This window comes from Apteryx mantelli, chromosome 25, assembly GCF_036417845.1.
Source record: "Apteryx mantelli isolate bAptMan1 chromosome 25, bAptMan1.hap1, whole genome shotgun sequence".
Lineage (NCBI taxonomy): Eukaryota > Metazoa > Chordata > Aves > Apterygiformes > Apterygidae > Apteryx > Apteryx mantelli.
Window position 1 is genome coordinate 1,856,694 of NC_090002.1, and position 25,685 is coordinate 1,882,378.

A 25,685-nucleotide genomic window follows, 5' to 3' on the forward strand; every position below is an offset into this window, starting at 1 on the left:
TGCCAGAAGTCCATGTTCTTTGACGGTAGGATTCCTTGCAAAGATCTTTTTATTCATGCTGCGGTCACATTTTCAGTTAGCTAAATCGGAAAGCTGCAGCTGAATCTAGGCTGGCAACCACAATGCTCTGACTTGTCCCATCTTTTCTGCTGTTGCCTGGGTTTGCTGCATGCTGCCAAGCCTGAGCCAGGACTCAGGTCACTGGTCTTACTGGTTAGGACTTAGATACCTCATCTTGGGTAGTTGTTTCTTTCCACTTTCCCTGAGGTGGTTTTTTTTTTTTTTTTTTTTTTTTTTTAATCTAGGTGCCACACAGTCACCACATATCAAAATTAATACATTCAAATAGACCACTGTTATTTTGATTGAGAATTGATGAGAAGATTGTTCTTTCTACTGCTATTCAGAGATCATACTAACTCAGCTGTGAAGCTCTCCTTTTGGAAATCACTTTCGAACCAGAAAAATACTGGACGAGAATGAATATAACTGCAGAATACACAGCCTTTGGTGAGCAAAGCCATTCAAGAGATGGACATAAAGACTGAGTTAGGAACTTCCATTCGGATCTTCTACTCTGAATAAACACAAGACAAGAAAAGGCCAATGTGTAGGCAGGCGGTGTTCTTTCACTCAACAGATTATCAGAAATAATTATTTTTCCCCTTTTGGACAAAAAGGGAACAAGCGACTTCCCCCTTAGTAACTGGATCTAACGTTAAACCACTTCTCAATTCCTGGATCATTCCTAGGAATAAAACACGGAGAAAAACATTCTGTTCTTCTCAGCAAGACAATAAAACATACTCCATCTATGACTGGAATGTTTTATGAGAACTTCAAGCAATTATCTGAAGCCAAAATACACATATATGGAACAAATTCAGGATACATTTAAAACAAATCTATGAATACTAATGTTCCAAACCAATTATTCTGGTCATAGAAATCACCGTAACACTGCCCTCGAATGACATCACGTGCTAAACACATTAGGAATAATCCAGTTCGAATGCTTCTGATCCAAGGTGGGCTTACATCTACTGTTACATATACAGACCTTTTGCTGTTCTCCAGGTTTACACCACATGATATCACTACAGGTTAGAGTTTGGTGCCCTGGCAGGGACCCCCCACCACTCCTTCCTCCCTAAAGCAGAACTTTCAGATTTCTTGATCGTTTTTGTCTTTTCTCCCCTACCTCTCCAGCATTCTCCCAACACAAGCACGAGGTGAAAGAAGGTTACAAAAGCAAGAACAGAAGGAGATGAGCAGTCAGAGTAAAGCGAGGACTTTCTGAGGCAAAATCTACAGGGCTGTTTCACAACTTCTTGCTCTCTCACTTCCCAGGTGACTGGGAAGGGAGCTAAACCACCACCTTGCCTTTACCACTGCGATAATGAGAGAAGACTGGCAGAGAACAGCAGGACTGTCCCTTCAGGAGGATGTTTTGGTGGCGTAAGGAGTGCTGAGTATCCGCCACTGGAGAAGCCAGGGAAGAAAAGGCGAGCTGAGCTCTCGGGGAAAACAGCAGACCAACATCATTCTACACCCAAAGCCCATTTCATGAGTCCTATCCCAGGCCATGGCAGAATCCAACCCAGAGCTTCGTGAATTTAAGTTTGCCAACATGCAGTCAGAACGTAAAGAGAAACCAGAGGGAGCCCACAGATGAGTATCAAAGCTCATCCCCTTACTACCGGTGGGCTTGGCACTCCACCGCAGTGGAAAGCAGCCGCTGGAGAGCCTGTACTTGTCAGCAACTCTTCACTGGAACGGAGAAGTATAACAGAAAGGTTGCAAGTTCCTTAGATACTCCTAACCGGCTCAGGATGGGGTAGACAACAGGCTGCAACAAAGCACTCAGAGGCTTGAAGTAATAGGTTGGATTATACAAGGGAGCTGTTCAGAAATCAATAATTTTAATACACTGGATTCCCCACGTAATCCTGCACAAAGAGAATTTACCCCTATATTGTCTAGGCTGGAAGATTTATTGTGCAAAGAAATGCAATCTTTAGCAAAATAAAGCTTTGGTTTGACCGTGAGTTTGACTTAAGAGGTACTTAGTAGGTTTTTATTAAAGAAATTATTTCTGTGCCATAGGAGCAACTTAGCCTGATCGAAAATTTAGTGACACCTGAAAGGGCTAAATTGTTCTGCAGTACTGAATATTGGAAACTACATAGCAATGCATTCTTTCAAATTTAAATGGACAAAACATGATCATAAGTGTCAGGGAAATTAAAAAAAAAAAGCAGAAGAAGATGAAGAAGGAGGAGATGGAAAAAAAAAAGAAAAAAGAATATGAAAATTTGGGCCTCCTTACCCGTCATATAGTCTTTGCTCTGTGTCAAAGGATTCTATTTGCTTCCTTCACTGGCACAAACAAAATTATTCCCATTAGCCCCAAGGAGAGGTGACAGCTAGCTAGGCAAGCGTGAGATGGATTCTGTTCTGCATCACACAAAATCAACAAAATAGTCAAATGTGTTCTAGCTCAAGAACTCGCTTCATTTTTTATTTTCACTAATAGCAATGATGACGTGATAAAAGAAGTCAAATGAATGCAGCATGATTACCATATTGGACGGCTGAAAGAAGTCACTGATGTGAAGCTGGCAAACCTGCTTGGTGAGTTATTGATAAAATTCTAAAAGAAACTTAAATGCCATTTTTATAGAATTATTTTTCAACAACCCACTGTCCTCACTTCAAAAAGGCCCTGGCCATTTATGTCAGAGGGATTTAAAAATAACAAAGAAAAATGTCTTTATTCAGTAGAGATGTTGATTGCTTGAGACAAGACTAGAGGAAAAAAACAATTACATAACCTTCACCCTGTATCGTTAATTTGGTATACACAGTGTACAACAAATAAGTTCTGACTTATTTTCTGTGTTAAAATATGCTCAATAAATTTTGAATCAAACTAACCGTGACTTGACAAAAATGCATAGCTATTTTTATTAAAAATTAAGCTAAAAACATCAGCTGAAAAACTTGGCATTTCTCTTACACATTTTATGAAAGCATAGAGAGGCTGAAAACATACAGACTCATTTTGAAAAATCATGCTACAATTTTCTAGAAAGTCTCCCATGCTTCTGATACTATTTAAAGGACACTTGCTAAATTGTAGGTGAATCTTTTGTCTATGCCCAATTAAAAAGAAAACTGAAAAATTAAATAATAAAAGAAAAAAGAATAAATCAGATAAATGTACATAAAAGAACTAATGTTAGAAAACATATTATTTTAATTACAGTTCAACCATTTAAGTAAAAACATTTCAAATAAAATTTAAATCATTTTCAAGTTACAATTTAAAAGTGCCCATCAATTAACATGTTTTTAACTGAAACATTTCTTCCTTGTATGAAACAATATAATTCTAAATCCATCCATGGAACACACATGTATCTCTAATATACAAAGATGTAAATACATCAGAGGCAGTTATCCAATATGACTTGTGTAATGTACTTATTGCACTGTTTTGCTAATGCCGTATTATGTTAGGCCAAAAAAAACCCAAAAACATTCCTCTGATATTTTCCAGTGATATAAACACAAAACAAAGCTGTCCTGACTTTAAGTGGCTGGAATGACAGATAATTTTTCCGCCCCACCTATGAAGCCAGCAGAAGGTCTGACACCAATCGCAGGTGAAGAATCAGAGCTTTATTAATGGTTATAGCCCCCCTCGCACTACACTTAAGCAGTGAAACCCATTGATAACCTGCACATTCATTGCACATGTCATGCACACCTGCCTTTTTTATTCAGCAATAAAAAAAACAATACTACAGAGACCAATTACTAATATCTCACCTAGCTATCTTGTCGCTGCATGACATGGTAAGTAGCCTTTCTCCTTGCAATACTCCATCCCACGTCTGGATAGTGGTAGTAGATCTCACAGGAATTGTCCCTTCCCCAGATTCGATTTTTGTCCGTAGCTGTCCTCTTGCTTTGCGGTTTGGAAGTCTGTCCCCTTGATCTATATGACAAAAAGTGCTCACCATCAACTCAGAAATACTCTCAACATACTTTATATATGGCATTAAAATAAGAACAGTCAATTAAAGACACTTGCCTGCATAATTGTTAACTTGCGTAACAATTTCTATTGCTCCTTTCAATTTAGCTACAGCATCAAACATCTCTCTTGTACACCGTGTCTCCTAAAATGCATTCGCAATTAAACCAGCTTTCCATGAAGGAACAATTAATATGTAGCAGGTAGTTCTTAAATTCTGTTCTGCACATTATAGTATTAGAATGAAGTCAAGCAGCAGATCAAGAAATGAGCAGGCAGACAACAACCATTAAGAGACAGCAATATTAAAATGGCCTGGTTAGTTCTGTAAGGATACTTGCTGACACGCTGGCTTATCTTTACTAATTTTCAGCCTCTTCAAGCCCAGGTGGTTGATCTGCCTATACTTAACTTCTGTGATACAGGAAGAATTACTCGGATTTTCTGGAGAGACCTTTTTCTAACACACATCTACACAAAAAGGAAAGAAGACACCTAAGCTCTAACTGTGCCACTTGTATGTGATCAAATACGCTTTAGACTCCACAGCTTTAATATGATTGCTGTCATACCCTCTTGTGCTGCTTCATGGGGTGAGAAAATCCTAGCATCGCCACAAGGAGACGTACTGATATAGAGATGAAACTGCACATTCTCCTTCAGTTTAAACCCGCCGCGTTCAGATTTGATAAAAATGGATTTTTGCTGATCTTCTTTATTGCTGAAATAGAGAAGAAAGCTATAGTCAAAACTGAAATAAACACATAAGTAATGTAAACTGCTCAGTCTCAATAGACATTAAAATGATTACAGTATGTCTAGACATGGTTATAACTCTAACAGTTATTAGAAATAACAAAATGAAGAGACACTAGAGACAAGAAAGAGAGAGCCCTCGACGTTCCCAGTGAACTTTTAGAGACTTATCAGGAAATGAAACATCACATATTTGCTAGCCCAGATTATTTTGATTTACATGTTTATAGCTTACAAAAAGATTCCCAAATACTTTTTTCCACGCTTCCCTCCCCAGGTTCACACCTAGTTGAATACACATTTTGTTAAGCTTACCTTAGATAAAGCTCAAGTTGAGTATATAGAAATTTAAGCAGGCACCGGCGAGATACAATTTCTGCATGGCAATCATTTAATGCAAGACCACGATCGCTCATATATTCACCATTGATGCATTTTGTTCCTGTAGAAACACTTATTACCAGAGCGTCTTTCACATCTGTACCTGCAAAACAAAATTTCAAAATTTTAATTTCGGCAATTAAAAATCACAGTCATTCTAGCAAGAGATTTCTTCCCGCAAAATTCAAACAATGCTTCTTTCTGCGTTTTCCTTTCAAAAAAATTGGTTCTTTTTCCAATACTTTCTTTATAGCAAAAGCTTCAGTCAGACCTATCCTCCCTGCGCCTATACCAGCATGGTCTATGGTTCACGTGAGTTCTTCATTTCGGAGTTCAGACTAGTTAGAAATTGAAAACTTGCAAGGAAAACATTGCTGCTTCAGGAAGAGATATTAAAGTCTGAACTCCAAAGACACTGCTTTTTTCTGAGACACGGTTGGCCCGCTAGCTTGCAGCACATACCTCTTGGCTACATATGCAGATATCCACTGTGATTTTAGAAATTTGTCTTATTAAAAGGCACTGATTTATTAAAAAACAACAAATTTTGATTGGGTATTAAGCCAAGAACAGAAAAGGTAGAACTACAGTAGGAAGAAAGATTAAATGCTTAAACCGCTGCAAAGCTTATCAGCAGTATAATATTTCTAGAGATATAGTCCTTGATGTTAAATAATTCTGCACAGAACAACTAGATGTGAAATCTTTAAAAATATTTTGTGTTTTATAGTCAGAAAACTGTCTCTGTCACAAAAAATAGAGGTCAGCTGTATGAAGAATTCAGAAAGGCAGGTCCAAAATGTTACATCCCTCTAGCAAAACAGAGCAAAAAGCCCCAACAAGCCACACGCTAATTCCTTCGAAGTTCACAATGCTTGATCAGCAGAGGCAGAAAGCGGCCAGCCCTGCCAAATGCCCTCTGCTATCTTCCTGCCGCAGAATAGTTATTAGAGTAAGTAAAAGCCGAGAAACCACATTCTACACACCGACCCCAAAACAGATTTAACCGGACTTTAGGCACCTAAGGCTTAGGATCCTCCCCTTAATATGAGCTCAGTTCCTAGGGGTGCCTATACAGAGGGAGCCTGCTACAGTGTAGAGCCAGATGTGATGCACGTCCCATCCACAGCTGTGCCAGCTCTGGCTCTGGAGCGGCTTGTTCGCACTCCTGTACTGCTGGCACACCTCTGGGCAAACATGCGGTGAGCTGGATGGGGAAGATAGCCGTTGTTTTGAATGCAATTCAGGGCCCTAGTACTGTTCACCACCTGATTGCCCTATGGCAGTGCCAATATACGGGGCAGAACAAGTAATTAGTAAGGGGATGAGTGGCACGGAACAGGACGGGTTGTTTGAGCTGTCACTGTTGATGAAATAAATCCTAACCGAAGTACAGCCTTCGCAAAAATGAATACCAGCCCAGCTTGCCCTCCTATGGGGCTGAGATAAAACCAAGGAGGAGAGATGGGGAGGTGCTTCACCACCTCAAAATCAGTAGAAATAAAGCTTAACGTGTGGAAGGGGCCATGGTTAGTCACTTGAGAATCAAGAAGCCATAACCAGCTCCCTGGTGGGACTCGTCCGTGATACGTACCAGCTCCAGGGGAGAGTCTGGTCCCAGATATTGTAGCGAAACATACAGCCTTTGTATTTTCTAAGCATATATTTCTGCCAAATACTTACTAGAGTCACTATCTAGAGAAACGTAGCTTAGTTAGCTCAAGGTTCATTTTAGTCAGCTGGCATTTTGATAGAATTTACTTTTTTGTTATTTACCGAACAGCCAAGAGAAGAAATGTTCAAATAAAACACGCAGCAGATCAAAAACTTGGCACTTTCAAATGAAAAGAAAGGGGCCGAGCGAAATGAAAGTATCGGACAAAGTCTTCAGCCCAAGTCATCCTGATGCCCCCGTGTAGCGACAGGTACCTCTCTTCTCTGTGTGTTCACTGTGGCTTTGCAGAGGCTATTTTTAATCTGAAAACCTTGAACTCGTGCAGAAATTTCCTAGCGTTTTTCTGAGGTCTAACACAGGGAACAGAACAAATCCAGGTGGAGATTTATGAAGGGAACAGTGACATTACGAGAACTTCAGCAGTTGCCCTGCTGGCCGTCGGCAGCACAAGCTGGTACAGGCTCCCCTGCTATGAGCCATCATGGCCAACGGCATTCCTGTTCGGGATATTCAGTGTCTCATGTCAGGGGAAGCTGTTCTCTAAGGCTGGGCGTCAGGGTCACCTAATTCTAGGGATTCCCCAGACACTTAACACATCCATACAAAGCCGTTTTCTAATAATGTGCAAAGCTATTTCTTCAGTTAATCAAAATGTAGTCACAGGTTAATTAAGGCTTTTGATTCTTTGGGCACATGGCTCCTCTGGGAATCTTGGACACAGGGCTGTAATTACAGTAACAACTTTTTCAACATTATACAATAATCTAAAATAAAACTACAGCATGTTCTTCACAGATAGATCATCAGGATGAGGGACTAGCAATGTCTCACTGGACAGACTTTGGGGAACAGTTTTACCTCACTTATACTTTGTATTTACTTGGAGCACAAAGTATGTGCGTGGAAGGGATCTTTGATGAGCTTATGTTTAAGCACCTGTACTAAAACCGAACCCCTTACTTTCTGGATCACATAATACTTCATGAGAATTTGGGACGTCATAAAGGTTAGGGCAGAATGATCTCTTCTGGCACTAAAGATAATTCAGTGTTTTTTAAATTAATTTTAGAAATGGTCAAACCCATCAAGTTTCCTTCTCTTAGACTTGCCAGGCTTTCAAGCAGTTTCTTGCATTTACCAGTGTAGTCTCCGAGGCTTATGGTTAGGATGCAGAATACCAGACCGAAAACGTCATAGCCACGTGAGGCAAAGCAGCTGAACCAGTACAAAATAACTTTACTGGCAGCAATCTGTACAAAACCTTCACTCTGACAGAAGCAATGCCCAATTTGCTAACACACGCGCACCGCTCTCCATTAGGTTCTGCACAGTGAAGCCATCAGCCCTTCTGCCGGTTCCACGTGCTTGTCAGGTGGATTCACAAATGCAGCCCATTGAGATGCCAGCAGGAGTACTGGACCTGCTCAGGTCCTGGGGAAACCCAGATAAGAGGGGTCAGCACTGAGAGCCCAAGGAGCACTACCTTCACAGCAGCAGCCTCCTGAATGCACACAAGTGTGAATCCCAGAGGCCTGAAAAAGACTATGATGAGCCTACAAAGAGGACAAGAATAACCACGAATGAACTGCCCCAACTGCAAGAAGTCTTAGTGCATCCTAAATGGGGATGCGGCCAAAGCTCCCGGATACCTCGAAAATTCTGTGAAGCAGTCTGTGGGACTATCCTTTGTTATAAAGCAATCTCATTTCTTCCAAGAAGGAGGAGAAGAATAAAAATGACAATTCAAACATGGTGGGAGAGGAGATCTTGCTCTGACTTGTACAGCTAATAGGGTATTTCATGACAGGTCCAAAATGAACTTCAGTCCAATCAAGTGACCAACTGGACTAAAGGCAAGGATAAATCTTAACATAAGGAAAATTCAGCAGCAGCACGGATGCAGATCAGCTTACGGTGGAATTTCACTTTTGATCCAAGTGATCTGGCAGAGCACAGATCTCATGTGAGCAATCACAAAAGCACAACCTTGCTGCTGGTTGTACGTGCACACTAGTGTCAGCTGCTGAAACAGAAGCTGCTTTCAGCAAGTATTTTTACTAAAATGACCGAGACACTAAGCACCAAGAAAGAAATATTGCAAGAATAACTAAATAAAGCGCAAAGTCCTAAGGACTTGGAAAGCAAGCATAATTTATAACATTATATGCCAAAACAGAAGATACTGTCTATGTGACTAATGTGGTGATTGTTATGTTTACATTTATTTCCAAAAAGGTGCATAATTCATTTCAAAAGATACATGTGTTTTATAGAATACGATTTATCTCAGAAGTCTCAATTAGAAGTCTCAAATATCTCAGAAGTCTCAGACATCTCTACCTGTACAGAATATAGGAACTTTGTTGAAATAGAAGTATTCGCAGGTAGAATTTTCTTGTAATCACATTTAACCAAGATCCGAGTGCCTTAAATAGAACAGTTTGAAGATTAAATAGTAATATATTTCAATACTGGTTGAGTGAAGAAAAGATACGGTTTCTTAGAATACATCCAGAGTTCTGGTATTTAAGCAGTTAAAATGGTGTGGGTGGGTGTGTGGGTTTTTTTTTTTTGCCTGTTGTCATCACAATTCCAGCAAGGACTTTCCTCCGTGCACGTGGAGATGTGAAATTTTCTGTCAAATCACTGAATTTATCTACAACCAAGCGTGCAACAGCATCAGCTAAAACCTGTAAAATCACAGAAATGCACGTTAGGAAATTAAACAAATAATAAAACCACTAGGTTATAAAGATCTGCACTTGTACTGATTTGACATAATAGATTAAAAGAGTTTGCATCGTTCATTTTTAGAAGATTGATGGGACAAAGATTTTCAAGTTCTGCAGTGCGTCCAGGAGCTATCTAGGGTCCAATTTTCAGTTATACTGAACTCTCATAGCTCTCTGTAGGCTAAACTGGAGCTCTGTGTGTCTGCATCTATAAAAACAGGGTCAGACAGCCTTAAGCCAAGAATCAAAACAGCTAATGTTCATGACTGTTATGAACATTTGAGGCTTATGAGAACAACTGAATAGACAGTTGAGTCAATATTTTCATGCTCAAACCTCAAAACACATCAGTCCAGTATCCTAAACATTGGACCTGACAAGAGGATTGAAGTGCAAAAACCAGCCTCTTCAAACCATCATATAAACCTTTTATAACCATGGAATTAATTATGCAGTTATTACATAAATAAGAATGAATCCATTTTCAACAGTAGTTAAATTTTTTATTTTTATTTTTACAAGACATATGCAAATTTAGGAATGGAAAATGTCAACATATAACCCAAAACAAGCCATCAAAAATTAGGAAGATTCATCTCTCTCACCTTCGGGAAAACTTGAATAATAGATACATCCTTATAATTTGCCAACAGGGTTGGCAAGCAACATAGGTCATACTGTAAGGGTGAATAATTTCTAATATTAAGGGAAACTTCAAAATACCAGTCCTGCTTTTGTTGAACTCTGCCGATGGTTCAGTTCAACACTGCAGCTAATCTCACCTGATGTTCTTAAGGCGGTTGGAACCATAACAGCTAGAGGAAATGAGTCAAAATCAAAATCTTGAATTTTCACCTGAAAAGAAACTGAAAACCAGGGCAAACCATGCAACAACATTGCCTTTGAGGAAAAACACTGGTTAATGACTGTACTTGGTACTGGCTAAGTGGTTTTCACACGCACTCCATGAAGCGCAATACCCCAGCAGTGTGCATGGCAGCACAGTTATTTATTCCAAAAGAAATGGCTGAGTATGGCAAGTTACATGTTCAAAAAGAAACAGCTGTAATCTAGATACATAAAGAAAGAGAAAAACCTTCTTAGGCGTCTTCCTCTTATTTAGAGGAAGTAGGAATGCCCATTAAAACAGGCTCTTTAAGGCTGATTGGGCTGTTTCAGACACCATCACACCACCCAGGCACGAAGAAAGAAGCCCAAAGCTAGTACGGGAGATGTGGCAGCTCATTCTCACCTGTCTCCCACCAGGATCAGCATCAGGATCCAAAGAGAGAGGGAGAACTGAGAGCTGGGGAAGGAACCCAGTCCAGACCACGGACCCCTGCAGATGGGTGTCCAGCTGTAAGCTGCTAGCTAAGCTCTTGTTACAGTCAACAGAGATGCAGTCACCATGGTGGACCATTCAGCTCTCCCTCAACAGACTGCCTGTATTTGATCAGCTGAGCCACCCTCCAGACTTCACTGATCAGCTCTCCATTGACTATAACGGCAGCTCGGACACTCATGAACACAGAAACACCTAGGCTTAATATTTTTGACTACGTGTAGCAGTCTATAGTTTGGAGCCAAATCCCATCGCTGGAGTCCCAGGTATAAAGAGCTCAGTTCGGTTGTCCATGTGTTGCCCCCAGCGGTACCCGAGATGCTGTGCGGTAACCACCTGGCCCACGATGCTCTAGAAGAACACAGGTCCTGTGTCTTATCTGCCAGTGCTATGCAGATGTCTTTGGTATCCAAGAGCATCGAATGTGGTGCTAAACACATGCGTGGGCAAGTAAATCAAGCCCAAAAGGACTCTTGAGACTGAGAAGATTCTGCTTACTAACTACCTTTGGGCCCCTTCAGTAATGGAAGAAAATCACCGTTCTCCTTCCTCCTAGATAGGGTCCAAGGCAAACCAACAGTGCTGATGGGCAACAGTACACAGATCTGTGTGGAGGGATCCAGTTGAATCTAAACAAAAACTTAAACATAATCGGATCTAAAAACACATTGCCAGGGTCAAAAAAACCAGAGGGCTGCAAGACTGTCAGCTCGATTCTCCACCATCATCTTTGCAAAGCCCGTAAGAGCTGACAGCCCGGAAACAACGTGAAGGAATTCTCAATGTTAACTCCCTTCTGGGAGAGCTTTAGCAGCCAAGGAAGAAATAGCTACAGCCTGTGTGTCATAATTTCCGAGCTCTACGGCTTTTTCCAGAAGCCTACTGGAAACAAAGACTAGTAGTCAGCGGTGACAGAGGTCGCATTTATCTTAAGCTTCAGTCAATGTTTTGCATTGCACAGTTTGCAGGTTTTAAGAGCCCCAACACTCCAACTACGAATTTTCATGATGCATTTGAATAGACTACAACTCAGAAACTCTTATCTCACTAATGCAAACAAAGTATTTCTGACGCTGGACCCAAAATTCTGTCATAATCTGTGCTACGATAGCATCATGATCAAATGACACAAAATTTAATTGTGCCAGTCCCGGCACTTATATAATGCAGTAAATAAGAGTGAAACTTTGCAGGATGAAAGACTATAAGGTAAATAAATATACAAGAAGCAAAACAGTAAATGCCAACAGTTCTATACTCATCTTGGTATTAGAAATGGAAAATTAAGACACACGTAGCTTAAATAATTAACCTGCCTACAGCTACATGGCAGACCACCGCGGGGAAAAGAACTGAACAAAGATCAGAGTCCCATTCCAACACTTTAGCCACAAACCCGCTGCGTAGCTTGCTGATAATGCTTCCTAGTTGCAAGTTTCATGCTCTCATTTCTAAAAAATCATACCTAATTTTCTACTGTGCTTTACATCAGACATACTGGAGCTTCCAGGAGAATATGGCTGGTAGCTGACCAGCTATCAAGCAACGCATAACCATGCAGATCAATGTTACGAGAGAACATATTATTGCAGAAGTAGTGAAAAACTTCTCCGAATACTGATGTACCCTAACCACAAACAGAACAGATGCTTCAGGGACAGCATGTTGAACCAAAGCATCAGCATGCCAGAAAGGCTTGCTGTTCAGGTAACAAAAAATATGGATTATTCCTTCTTTGTAAAAATTAAGCGTGGTCTGAAAGAGTCTTCTCAAACACTTGCCTACATAAAAATGCCGCGTATCAGAAATGGCGCTCACAAAACCTTGAGCCAAAAACCACCGGTAGTAAAAGGGAAAGGTACAGAAATGCTTCTTTCAGGATCTCTGAACATTGCTTCCTTATGTAGCTCCTCAGTCCAGATGGCTAAATGGAGGCTGATCTGCAGAGGCCTGTAATCTCCCCATTTCATAGGGAACCAGCACCGCTTGATGAGGCTTTTTGTCATGGGGCAGGAACTCAAACTTCTAGGCATTTCTGGGAATATACCCATGGACAAGTTATCTGCCAGTACTGCTGATAAAAGGGTATTACAGGCTCCGATAGCTACTTGACAAGTAATTGAGTGGAATGCTCATATATAGGGTTTATATATATATGTGTGTGTGTGTATGTATGTGTATATATATATATATGTATATATAGCTTTTTCTGACAAGATTATTTCTTACATAATTGGTGAAGTAGATATAACCACAGTGTTAGTATACAAATGAGAACACGGTGAGTCCTTCTGGGAAAATGTAAGCTTATGCAGAAGGATGGGGCTGCATCTCAAACAACGTGGAACTAAGCTGCTGGCAAAGAAACCTAAAAACGCTTGAATGAATTATAAAATAAGACCCTGGAGAGCGTTGATAAGAAGAACTAAGCAGAACTCAAGCTAGACAAAAATGTCCACTAGAGATGTGAACAACACAGAAGAAACTGTGAGGGAGGGAAAAAAGAAAAGAATTTTACTGATAGAAACAGGTTAATATATAAAAGATGTTATTGATCTGATATCCAAGTTGCATAAAAACAGGTGCATGGTGAGAAATAAGCACTATTAAATGTCTACAGATTAAGTTGTCAAGATTTTGGTCTTGTATAGGTTTGAAACTGCGGAATACTTACCCAATAAACTAGATATGAACTATCTTTTTCTCTCAAGCAGTCTATTCCATTAAAATAGTAGATTCTTTAAGAGCACTTGTGTCTATTTATGCATTTCATGTGGCTTGCTATGGCTCAGTAAGTCAATAAAGGGAATCGGTGCACAAAATTCATGCATTTTTTCCAATCACCTCAACAAAGATACCACCTCACCTACAAACATGTTTCCCCTAGATCTCCTGGACATACCTCAGGTGGGCAGAAGAGCAGCAGGACGACAAAGAACAAGTCCTGCAAAATTGCAGTACTTTGTATTTCAGATTTGTCTCACCACTCTAGACACGCCACTTCCTCACAGCACCGCAAAGCCTTTTCCCACCTGACTTCCACCGGAAAAGATGGAGTGTTTATCTGCTTTAGGTTACATTTGACAATTAGAGAATCAGACTTTTTAGCCTGAATAGACATGCTTTTGTCAATAAATTATCTTCTCATTAGATGAGGACTCAAGTCTGGCAATAACTGCTGGGACTTGCCTATTTGTCTGCCCTTCAAAATATTAAAAATAGTAATAAAAGTCCACTGACTGAGATTTTACTGAAACTATAATGGTCATGGCAACAAAAATCTCACCGTTTCCCATAACACTGTAAGTCAAAAACTCTTTATTTATGACACAACCAATCTGATTCATCTGGAACTTTTGCTGCCTGTTTTCTTACCATCATCTTCATGTCTCAAAAACATGTAAACTACAGGGACACAGCTGGCTGAGCAGCTCAAGGAGACAGCCTCTGCTACTGATGAGCAGTAACTTTCCTCAGAAGAGCTTAGAAATGTGCTGCCTCACTAGCTCTGCAGAGTCAAGGAATAGCGATAGATCATCACAGAATCACAGAATGGTTGAGGTTGGAAGGGACCTCTGGAGATCATCTAGTCCAACCCCCCCTGCTCAAGCAGGGTCACCTAGAGCACGTTGCCCAGGATTGCGTCCAGGCAGGTTCTGAATATCTCCAGAGAAGGAGACTCCACAACCTCTCTGGGCAACCTGTGCCAGTGCTCTGTCACCCTCACGGTGAAGAAGTTTTTTCTCATGTTCAGATGGACCTGCCTGTGTTTCAGTTTGGGCCCGTTGCCTCGCGTCCTGTCGCTGGGCACCACTGAAAAGAGTCTGGCTCCGTCCTCTTGACACCCTCCCTTAAGAAACTTGTACACATTGATAAGATCTCCTCTCAGTCTTCTCTTCTCCAGGCTAAACAGGCCCAGCTCTCTCAGCCTTTCCTCATAAGAGAGATGCTCCAGGGACCTTGAAATCAAGGAGGAAGTAATCCAGGACAAGCACTTCCTTCATGCTAAACACAAGATAAAAACCAGATGTCGTGTTTTTATTGCCTATCGCTCGCTTTTTCTCTGCAGGCACTTTTGCTGATGCTGGGGCAGGGGAGGAGGGCTCCTAAAGAATAAAGAAAAAGAATCAACGGTGTTTTCTTTCTGTTTATCTATCTGTCATAGGGGCCATGTTGTCAAGAGTGGAGTACCCTACTAGAGATACTTCAAACTCACTTCTGTCACAGAAGAGATTAGAAAGGAGAAGCTCATTTATGGGACTGTGTGTAAATATGAGCTGATGTGATAGGGAACTTGAAGGATTAGTTGCCATAGTCATATACTTCTAATCACGAGCTCCCAATAAAAGAAGATTCTTTTTTTTAATCAGTAAGTATTATTACTTCAGAATATCTTTGCTGCATATTAATGCTTGCAAGAGACTGGTAAACTTTCAGGAAAGTGTGATTTTTACTAAACGACATTGCTCAACTGTCCCCAGCAAAATGTCACATTGAAGAAAGAGTGCTTTGTAAATATGCAATTGTGGAATGGGACCACCCATAGTTTCCCTCAAGCTTCTCCGCAAAAATAAATAAATAAATAAATAAATAAATAAAATAAAAATCTGCCTGGATACAAAATGCAACCCTCATGGACACACACCACAGGAAATGGAACTCCTCTGGACTAATTATCAAAGCCTAGACATTCCCCCCATAGTCTTCTACATCCCATGCCCCCACATCCAACTGAACCACAAAAACATCACGGCACCTAAGATATGCAAGTAGTGTTCCCATAGTGAAACAATGTCCTGGAAAGGGAAACTACAAGTCTAGTGGTTTGATTTCGATTAAAGGTCGATGCTGCTTTTGGAAAATATTTTAGATAAAGATGTTTGCCTCTGTGGATCATAAGGCGTGGAGGGAAGGGAAGAATCAACCTTTAATACTTGCAAATTCATTCATCTAACAAAGATAGCTGGAAAAAAGTCTGCCTTTACTGTCAGGTATCCAAGAACGCTCTACTCCAAGCTGCAGTATTTCCTGGTACACTTGGTTGGGGGTAACCTGAGATACCCCAACAGGATAGTTTTGTGATGAAAAAACTTTGACCAACCTCTGTATTTCAAAATGGTGAGATAGCTGCTCCCCTAAAAACACTGTGCAGACAGTTGGGCTCTCCTCCATGGCAATCAAGATTGACAGATTCAGGTACAACAGTTTAAAGCTGTCGTTTCAAAAGGTACCTTCTTTGGGAACAACACTGGGTTAAGCTCTTCCTACCTTCTTACAGTCCACTTCAGCTCCTGGGTTTTGGGGAATAAACTTTCTAGGTGATACCAGCACGAGTGTTTACCCTATGAGCTACATTATGATCAGGGAATAGATCCAGATTAGACAATAATTTTTTGTTATCTTATTTTCAGCTCAAACAAGCATGGAAAATCCTCAGGCCATCACCATTTATCGCTAGCAGTTTCAACCTGGGCAAAACCAGTTTCGGACAGATGCTATGGCAGTACAGCAGAGACAGAAGAGACAACGCTACATGTGGGAAAACGTTTTCTGTTCTCCTTAATTTAAGGCTACTATAGCCTCGAAGCTGATCTCTGGGCAAACACTAGAGAAGCTTTTTGCATATATATTTGCAGACTTAGGGACAGAAAATCTTTTCAGCGATTCTTAAAAGTTTTGAAGAAAGCAAGCTTGTACTAGCCAATCAATTTTATGGTTTTTCGTATGTTTCCTAGAACCTGAATACGCTTATTATTATTATATTGGGTGCACACTCTAAAATAGTCTCACAAAAGCAGAGTAAAAACAGTAACAGTTGAAGTCTATATGTAACATATGAGCTTACTGAGGTTAACTGTTCCATTTTCTCAAATCCATAGTAATATTTTTAAACTGCTAGTCTCCTGAATTAAAAAAAAGAAAAAAGAAGAAGAAGAAAAGGAAACTCTTTCCTCAGTGACCCTTTTTATGGCTTCTACAATTAATAAGGATATACTCTGAATTCAATTTTATAAAAGGGATTCTGAGAAAGGAGGTGGAAGGAGAGACAGAAGAGAGCAGAAGGGAAGGAGCCTGACAGAGCTGAACCTTACTATTGCAAAGGAATTATCAAAGGTAACAAGGGGCGCAAACTGAAGCAAATGGTGCAGGATGTCTCTGAAATGAAGGCTGGAGGTGGGTGAGGAAAGGCGCAGCGGAAGCCTGCCAAGGAACCTGGCCGCTGGAAGCAAAGAGGCCACAACGCTCAACTTTTCCTCCTCCAACCGCTTTGGATCGCCTCCAGAAACAACCATGAAGATTTTTCTCTTTCCAAAGACATATTCCCTCTTGTTTTACTACCTCGTTTAACAGGTCAGTTTAAAGACAAGGACACCAGATGAAAATCACTTCATTAAATGAAATATACTTTAAAGGCTGTAATCCTCAACGCCTGTTATTCTTGATAAGCCTAAGGAAGAAGTAAAAATGAGATACAAAACAGCTGCTTAACAATAACTGCTTAATAAGTAGTTATGCGGGCATTCCCAATGCACCCATAAATACACTGCGTTAGAAATCTCTGAACTTCTCTAACTGACCAGACAACTTCAGAGTTGCCTTCATACTTAAACTTAATAGTTTGCAGACCTCAAATTTGTTTTGGGGCTGATAAAAATGTCAGGTTCTGGAAGAAAAAAATCCAAGGACTTGAAGCTCTGCCTCCCCATCAAGCCCAGACCACTGACCTGTCTGGGGGGTGGATCTGTCATATCTCTTTCGGGATCTATTCCATCTCATATAAATAAACATTAATTGAAGCAGAATTTGAACTTTTCTCTCCCATTCTCAGGAAGTGCCCTAACATGAGACACATACAGTTTCTCTACCACCCTCTCCTGTATTAACTCATTTATTCAAAGTCGGACAATTCAAACAAGGAAAGACCCAAAATAGATGACAGTTTGCTCATTGAGGCATGTGAGCTCAAAGCTATTTTGGGTGCATCGTTCCTTTCTCTGGTGGAAGTTACAGTGAAACCAGTTCTTTTCCACATATACAAAACAATTTCAGTTAATAAATATTTTACAGCAATGTTTCAGAAAAAGAAAAAAACCCTGAAAATCTATGTTTTAAAATATTCTGAACCTTAAAATGTTCAGGTCTGTCTGGATCTGAAGGAAGATCTCAGCAGGAGATCACTCCTACCAAAAACAGCTGTTCCATCTAGATAAATGCTGGTAAGTACTGAAGCAGTGGTGGACCAAGGGCGCTTCAGGGGTTGACAGCACTCTTGGATCTGAGCGGGGAACTGACCCAAAACTTCCCAAACTTCTGGGCACTCTTTGGAGCGCTAGGGATCTTTCCTCTTCCTCTCAAGCACAAATGTTCTCCCTCAGGTTTATTTCTTCTTACCTTTACAGTTTAGGGCTCATGTGAACTTTCTCACAAGCTGATGAGCACTGGCAGTGTCCACAGTAGGCAAAATCGGGGTCAGCCTGGCACATTCTCTCTCCTCTGACAGTGATCAGCATACACAACTCAGAGAAAGTGCAAACATATCTATGCTAATAAAACACGGTAGTTATTTTCTAGTTCTCCATGATAAAAAAGTTTCTTATATTTATTTAAAGAAACTCCAATCAGGCAGTAAATTCTCTCATTACTTACACAAATGTATCTTTTTATCTCTTTTAATTCCACCACAATTAATTCAAGACATTACTCACGAATTCCTATGAACATATTCAGTATGATCTTTCTACCAGGTCTGAATTTCTTACATTCTTATTCAACTTTATACATTGAACATATTTCACTAAACACTCTAGGTGTCTTCAGCATCTCTCCAGAGGAAGTCTTCCCAGACCTTTGATCCCTTGCATCACTTACTTGTACATCGTTTCTGTTTTTTAATACTTCTTTTTTATTCCCTGCCTGCCCCAAATTAGACCAGGATTAAATATTGTACCTCAAGTGAAAATACCCATCACACTATTGGATCTCACTCAATTTTTTCCGTGTAACATTTTGTTTGCACGTATGTCCATAATGATGCACAAGCTCTTTTTGCCCTAAGTTGAATTTGCAATAAATGAGGTGAATAATTAAAAGTATTCCCTCTAGTGGATGTTTTAATTATTTTCATCTGCAATTATGCTGCTTATTTATTTAGTTTGTTGCCTTCTCTCACAACTTCTCCAGCTTTCACTAATCTAAATAACTCTTTCCGTAAGATTCAATATTTACAATTTCAATTCCCTCATTCCTATCTCTTCAGTTGTTTCCAGACCCAGCAGTGCTTCCCCTTTGCATCACAACTCATTAGCTATCTTTTTAAGTCAACAGTTTGAGGAAATCTGGGAAATATCATGATAAGCTTCTATGAAGGTTTTCCCAACCCCAGCCACCAGTGGCCCCGAGAGGATACCTACCCTGGCAGAACAGTTTCCATCACAACCACTGGCAGCAGGTGTTGCCTGGACCAGCAGACTTTACTAGAAGTCACAAAGTGCACAATATGCACTGGAAACACTGCAGGAAAAAGTACCAAGCGCCTGGAAAAGTGCATTACTAGGAGGCAGCAGAATTACTGGGGCACACCAGAATGCATTGCAGCAGGTTCAAAACCAACAAGCTGAGATGCTTCTTCCCATAATCCACATCTAATACTACAAGGTGCTGTGGAAGCTAAAAGTTTACAAAAGTTCAAGAAAGAACTGAAATTCTTGCGGGGGGAGGGAGGGTGTCCTAATCCATCAAGGGCTCTTAAATGGAAAAATGCCGTTTTTGGCTAAGAAAATTCTTGAGTTTGGAAGAATATGCTGGGGGAGTGTTGCTAGAGATATGCCCTGTTCTCAGTTTTCTCAAGGCATTTGGTATTGGCCACCGTCCATGCTTGATTTTGCTTTTAGTGACAGCATCAGCCCACCTCTTTCAAACCCTTGCAGCCCTCTTGGGAAGCAGGGAATGTCTAAGGGAAAAGAAAAAAAAAGTAGAGAAAACAAGTGATCTCTGGGACAGCAAAGGACGATTTGGCACCAGGGATAGGCCGATGGGCGAGAAGAAGCTTTGGTCCGGCTCACTATGGCTCTTCCTGGGGTTCAGTGCCTCCAAAATACTCCTTTCTTCAGTAACCTGATTTGGACTTTACGTGGACAATTTGCAAACACCTGGTTGCAATAGCTACCACACTTCATCTATAAACACATGACACATTTGTCTTCAGAGCAGATTTTAAAATACTGTTCACCTTTCTCTGTCTTCTCTATTCAGTTCCCATCAACCTTAAGTGCCTACAGACTCTATAGATCCATGATAAGCCTTAAACATGGATCTTAAACATTTTAACAACATTAACCTAGATGTGTTGAAACATTTAATTTTCTTCCACGGCAAGGAGTGGAAGAGCGCACATTTTGGAGTCCTTGGTATATGCTTTCTGTTACTGCTAATACAGAAGGTTTCACCGGATTGATTTCTTTGTTTTGGAAAAGTAAAGCCCTGTATGCAAGACTGATGAAATCTCTTCCACGTTAACACATTGGATGCCAAGGCAATACATACACGAGGCCTGATTTTCGTCAGGACTTCTTCATCTGTTCTGAGGCACATTATATTAAGCGACTTACTGGTTTTAAGCCACTTTCTCAGCAAAGAGATTCTCCACACCACTGGCAACCTTGCTTCATCCCTCACAAAAGGTCAAGCTGGAAATAAGCAGATATGCTTGCTTTGCACAGACTGATTTTAAATGTATTAAGCCACTGGATTAGCACTTTGATAATCCACTCCACGGCCCAAAAGACTATACCAATGTCCTTTTTATAAGCTCATTTCCAATGCAAACTTTCCTTGTTTCATTTGATAACTTACGCATGTATCTCCAAATTTAACTTCCTCCACAGTGTCTGCAGCTATCAGGTGTGTAATAACTGATATGCATTTCATCCAATATTTACAATCAGCTCCAGAGTAATAATAATCTTTTCTCTCCTCTAAATTCTTTGCACTCTATCAGTTTTTCTCATGAGGCACCACAAATTAACCATAACGTATTAACTATGTATATAGCTAATCTACAGCGTATTAGAGATGTCTTAGACTTGTGCAGAGGATGACCACTGACTCTCAGATCCATAATGTAATGCTCTCTCAGACTATGCATCTTGAATTGTCCTGTCCTTTTTACCGCACAGCTCTGAACTGAAAATTCATTTTGAACCTGCCACTCAGACAGTAAATTCCAACATCTTTATTGGCATGACTACATCATACCTTTACTCTTTCCATTGAACATTTGGTATCTTGGATTTTTCTCCCCTTGCATGCATCGAGCTTCCGATTTTTCCAACCCAGTTACCATTTTATTTGGTCTAAGGGTTATAACACATCCTATCCCTTTGACGTCACTTCTGTGCTCTCCAGTGTTTGCAGCTTTGCTCATTTTAGGATTATCTCCAAATTTATCATCTTTACACATACTGAATAAGCACTGTGTAAAAAAAGAACAACCCACAAAGAGTATAAAGAAGATAAATAAAGCAAGACCTAATACAAACCCTTAAAAAGTCCCACAAATGCTGAAGTCCCTTATTAACTACTAACTACTAACAGACTGAATTCTTCCTTGATACAATTCCAATAACTTGACAGCTAATTCCAATTGTAATTAAAAGCACATTAATACAACACACCAAAGTGAAGAAAGGACAATAAATTCCTGACTACAAGCTGATCAAAAGACTTCTGAACTACTTCTAAAGCCTGCTGGGCGCTCTTGAGTTTATGCCATGCTCTGTGTCAGGGTAATTCCACAGCCGAGTAGCCTATTCCTTTGCACACCTGTAACAGATGTAAAACGCAATCTGGTCCTAAAGGACCCTTTGTTCTATACAATATAGATATGAAGGTCAGCATAGGAGCACTGCAAAAAAAATGATTGTATGTGTTGCTGTTTTGTTATTTAAAAACGCAGCCCAAGGCTCGAATGTCCTGGCCATCTCCTGCATAAGGGCAAGCGTACCCATAGCAATAGTCGGTTTTACGGTGCAGTAGGCTAAGACAGCTGATAGTGATTCACAACATCAGGAATGAAGATTAAAACCTATCCGAAGCTACTCTGAATAATTCTTCCCCACTTCTTATGGCAGTTCCAATTTTGACCATTTTACTGATTCAAGAACTAATACTGTGCAAATCACTAGAGTGAACCACTTTAGCGGCTGGTGCCACAGGCTTTTTAAAAAGCTCTACAAAGAATGTGGTCTGAATTAACTGAAACTACTGAGAAATCATAAACAGAAATAACTAGATGAAATATCACAGTCCTAGATTTGAAAATGCAGGAAACGTTCATCGATAATGCAATAATTGTGCAACATAAAAAGACAGCATATATGAGTTTCCAAATGATGCAAATTGTCCAAGCATTTTGAGGGAAAAATGTACCTAAAATATTCACAACCTCAAATTATGTTCTTTAATCCCACTTTCTTGAATGATGCATTGATTTAGACAATAATATTTTATATTTTTAACAAACTCTAAAACCATCCTTGGGGATAGCAAAGGTCAAAGCCTTGAAAGTCTCATTAAAAAAAGCATGTAGAAAGGTGCAAGAAAATAATAGGCAAGTATTGGAATTGAGATAAGCATATGTAATGTTAATATAAAAAGGCCAATGGATGCACTAGAAAGAGGTCATTTGAAAAATGATTACTGGTGTCTGACTGGGGAAAAACAAAAGTACATAAATAAGGGGGAATTTTTCTTGATTAAAAATTTACTCCATTCTAGCTACTTTACATTTCTTGTCTATGTCTGATATGTTCAATACTTTGCCTAATTCATCTATTATTTGATTTAAACTATTTCTTACCAGATTTACTTGCCAAAGTAATTTTCACATATTTGTCGACTAAAATAATTATAAATTTCAATTAACTGATTTGATTAGTGCATCATCCTTTAGCTGACAGTTATTTAAAACTCTTCACACATTTCTTGGATACACGCACTGAAAGTCTGGCTTTTATTCAAGTACTGGCTGCAAGGGACCACTGCGCTGGCCTCACTTAACCTGTCCTTGACATTCGCTGTTCAGCACCGTTCATGCCAACAATTTCGGTTTGCAGGAGAGAATGATTTTCTTCTCTAGTAAAAACTGTTGTATCAGATAATCAAATTATTTAAAGCAGTAAAATCCTGACTTGAACTCCATCTGTGCACAGCTGCCTCACACGAGAAAGCCATGATTCAATTTTTCCCCTGATAAAAACTGTAATTTAAGCGGGCACTAAGCTATGCTTTGCATTTTATTACGTGATGTGATTAAGGCTGAAAGGATCAACAAACAAAACCTCTTTGCTGTCCAACGGAACAGAAGGATTTCAGAATACAATGATTTCACGTCGCTGACAGAAGCCGTAAGTGGATAAATCACCCAACAAAACACGCAAGCGGTGTAAACATCAGAAATATGCTTTAAGCTGATTCAAAACAAATGACTCGGATACTCTTGGCAGTCACCGAAATATATGAACAAAAAGCAAATGGGCTCCTCACCTGCGGTAAATGTAATTGGAGCCCCTCGCTAGGGATGGGTTGTTGAGATGGAGTCTGGTCCAGCTGCATGTTAAATAAGGATGCCAGAGCTGACTGAGCAGCCCGAGCTTTTGCGAGCTTTTTATTCCTTCCTGATCCTTCAAAAGTCTGACCATCCACCGCCACTGCCATGACAAAGTTTTTAGCATGGCTTTCCCCACTTTCTGAGAGAAACTCGTACTTCAGCCCTGGCCGCAGCTCGTTCAAGATCATTACAGGGTTCTTTCCACTTGTGGATGGATACGGTGATGGTGCAGGGAGAGGTGACTGCATAAGACTACTAGTTACAGTAGACGTCGACAAACCGTAGTCCCCACTAGAGCTAAAGGATCCATCGCCATTGGACCCTAAATAAAAGGAAGCATCGGAAGGAACTGGAGTTTCAAATCCATTGAAAAGCATGTCTGGAAAGTCTGCTTGGTCAGACGTAAAGTCTGTGTTCACGGACAGAGTCCTCCCCATTGCTAGATGTGCTTCAGAGGCGTTTGGAAACTGCACGAAAGACTGCAGAGCCTTCTCAGCGGCGTGGAGCTTTGCTTTCTTTTTCGTAGGGCTGGACCCCTCAAAGACCTGTCCGTTAACTTCGACCGCCATCACAAACATGGGGGCATGAACCGGACCCGTCTGGGACAGAAGTTTGTACTGTAAACCAGGTTTTATCTCATTAAGCTGCATCAGGGCATTCTTTGGCAAAACGGGGCCCGGTGCTTTCTTCCTCTTCTTCGGGCGAAATTTGGAGTGGCCATTGTTGCCCTCCTCCAAAGGACGCTTTCTGCTGCTGCTGCTGCTACCACCGTTGGAGAGCTGAGTCCCCTCCCCGGGGCCTTGCACACTGCCATCCTTAGGGGGAACGTTGTCCATGTTGCGGTTTTCTTTAACATCAGTGCTGCTTGAACCTGTGGTGCCCAGAAAGAGTAACTTACAATGCCTTCGTTGCAGGATCTTGTAAATGCAAAATTTATAGATTCCTTTATCTATCTTTGTAACTGGTTAAGTGATGTGTGCTCACAGGCTAATGTTTCTGCAGTACAAACGGAGAGCTAGATCTCCTAATAATTCAAGGAATAACATTCAAGAGAGATTTCTGAACTATGCATTTGGTATCTTCCTACAGCAATAAAACACCGAAGCTTTTATTTTGCATTCAAATCACACTGGAACAAAACTTTTACTCATAAATTACATTTGGCCTGAAAAAGGCTTTAGACCAGAAATACAGTTTATACTATTTGCAATATACACCTATAAAACAAAAAACTACCACAAGTAAAATAAAAACAGATGCTGAAGACCAAAATCAGGAAATTGATATTAAATTCTTTTATTTTATTCCGGCTACAGTTTTTCTTCAGTGATTTTATTTGCTCAAATTGAGAAATGACATAAATAAAGTCTGAGTCAAGAAAAGTTAAGCTCTTTTGTAGGCACCTTGACCAGAAGGTGCACCAATATTCTTATATTTCTCTTTAGCTACTACAGATTCTGCATTCAATTCTTTTCGACATTCTTCCTCAATGTTCATCCGCACCATAATTTGCTAAGGAGCTACGGCTGCCCGCTTTCTCAGTAGCAGCTGACTTCCCGCCACGCGGCAGCAACAAGAACAGTTTAATTCCGGCAGAATGCCCAACAGAGCAGAATCCTTCTCCCAGAAAATCTGACCTTGGAACAGCCCGAGCTCATCTGCACTGAACCCAAACACATACTCATCCTTTCTGTGCATCAAAAAGGCTCTTAAATAAGGCTGCAAGGATGCAGTGCAATGCAGAGTAGAGCGCGCTAAACTTAGCTTCAGCTTCTCTCTGGATAGATGGTCTTAGATTTTGAACTAAAATTTGCCACAGATATATTCCATCTTTCCTCAGAAAAACAGCTGTAAAAAATGCTTAAGTTCTATGCTTAAGTTCAGCTGTGCCACAAGACTATATGTCTGCACAAAGCCAGCTATTGAGAAACATTGTATTTGTTATTTACATGCAATTTTGCAATTCCTTGCAAAGTAAAAATCAACTGGTATTCCAGAGTGATAAAACCAAAGATCATAATGATAAAGATCCTTCATTAAGGCTATACAGAACACAAGACGTGTGACAAATGTTGCATAATCACAATGATGATATCTTTAATGGAAAAGCAATGTGACATCGTTATATTAATTTAATGATTTACTTCCTA

At 40.2% G+C, this 25,685-nt stretch overlaps 1 protein-coding gene across 1 annotated transcript in view; it reads right to left on the minus strand.

Annotated features, from left to right (window-relative positions):
• LOC136994184 (double-stranded RNA-specific editase 1-like) overlaps positions 1–25,685 on the minus strand; it is a 57,069-nt gene that overhangs the window by 24,548 nt on the left and 6,836 nt on the right. The window contains exons 2-6 of the mRNA XM_067310505.1: positions 23,472–24,406; positions 9,430–9,544; positions 5,114–5,282; positions 4,615–4,763; positions 3,835–4,003 (exon numbers count right to left, since the gene is read on the minus strand). Coding sequence (XP_067166606.1) covers positions 3,835–4,003; positions 4,615–4,763; positions 5,114–5,282; positions 9,430–9,544; positions 23,472–24,406 — 1,537 coding nt within the window. The remainder of the gene's footprint in view (positions 1–3,834; positions 4,004–4,614; positions 4,764–5,113; positions 5,283–9,429; positions 9,545–23,471; positions 24,407–25,685) is intronic.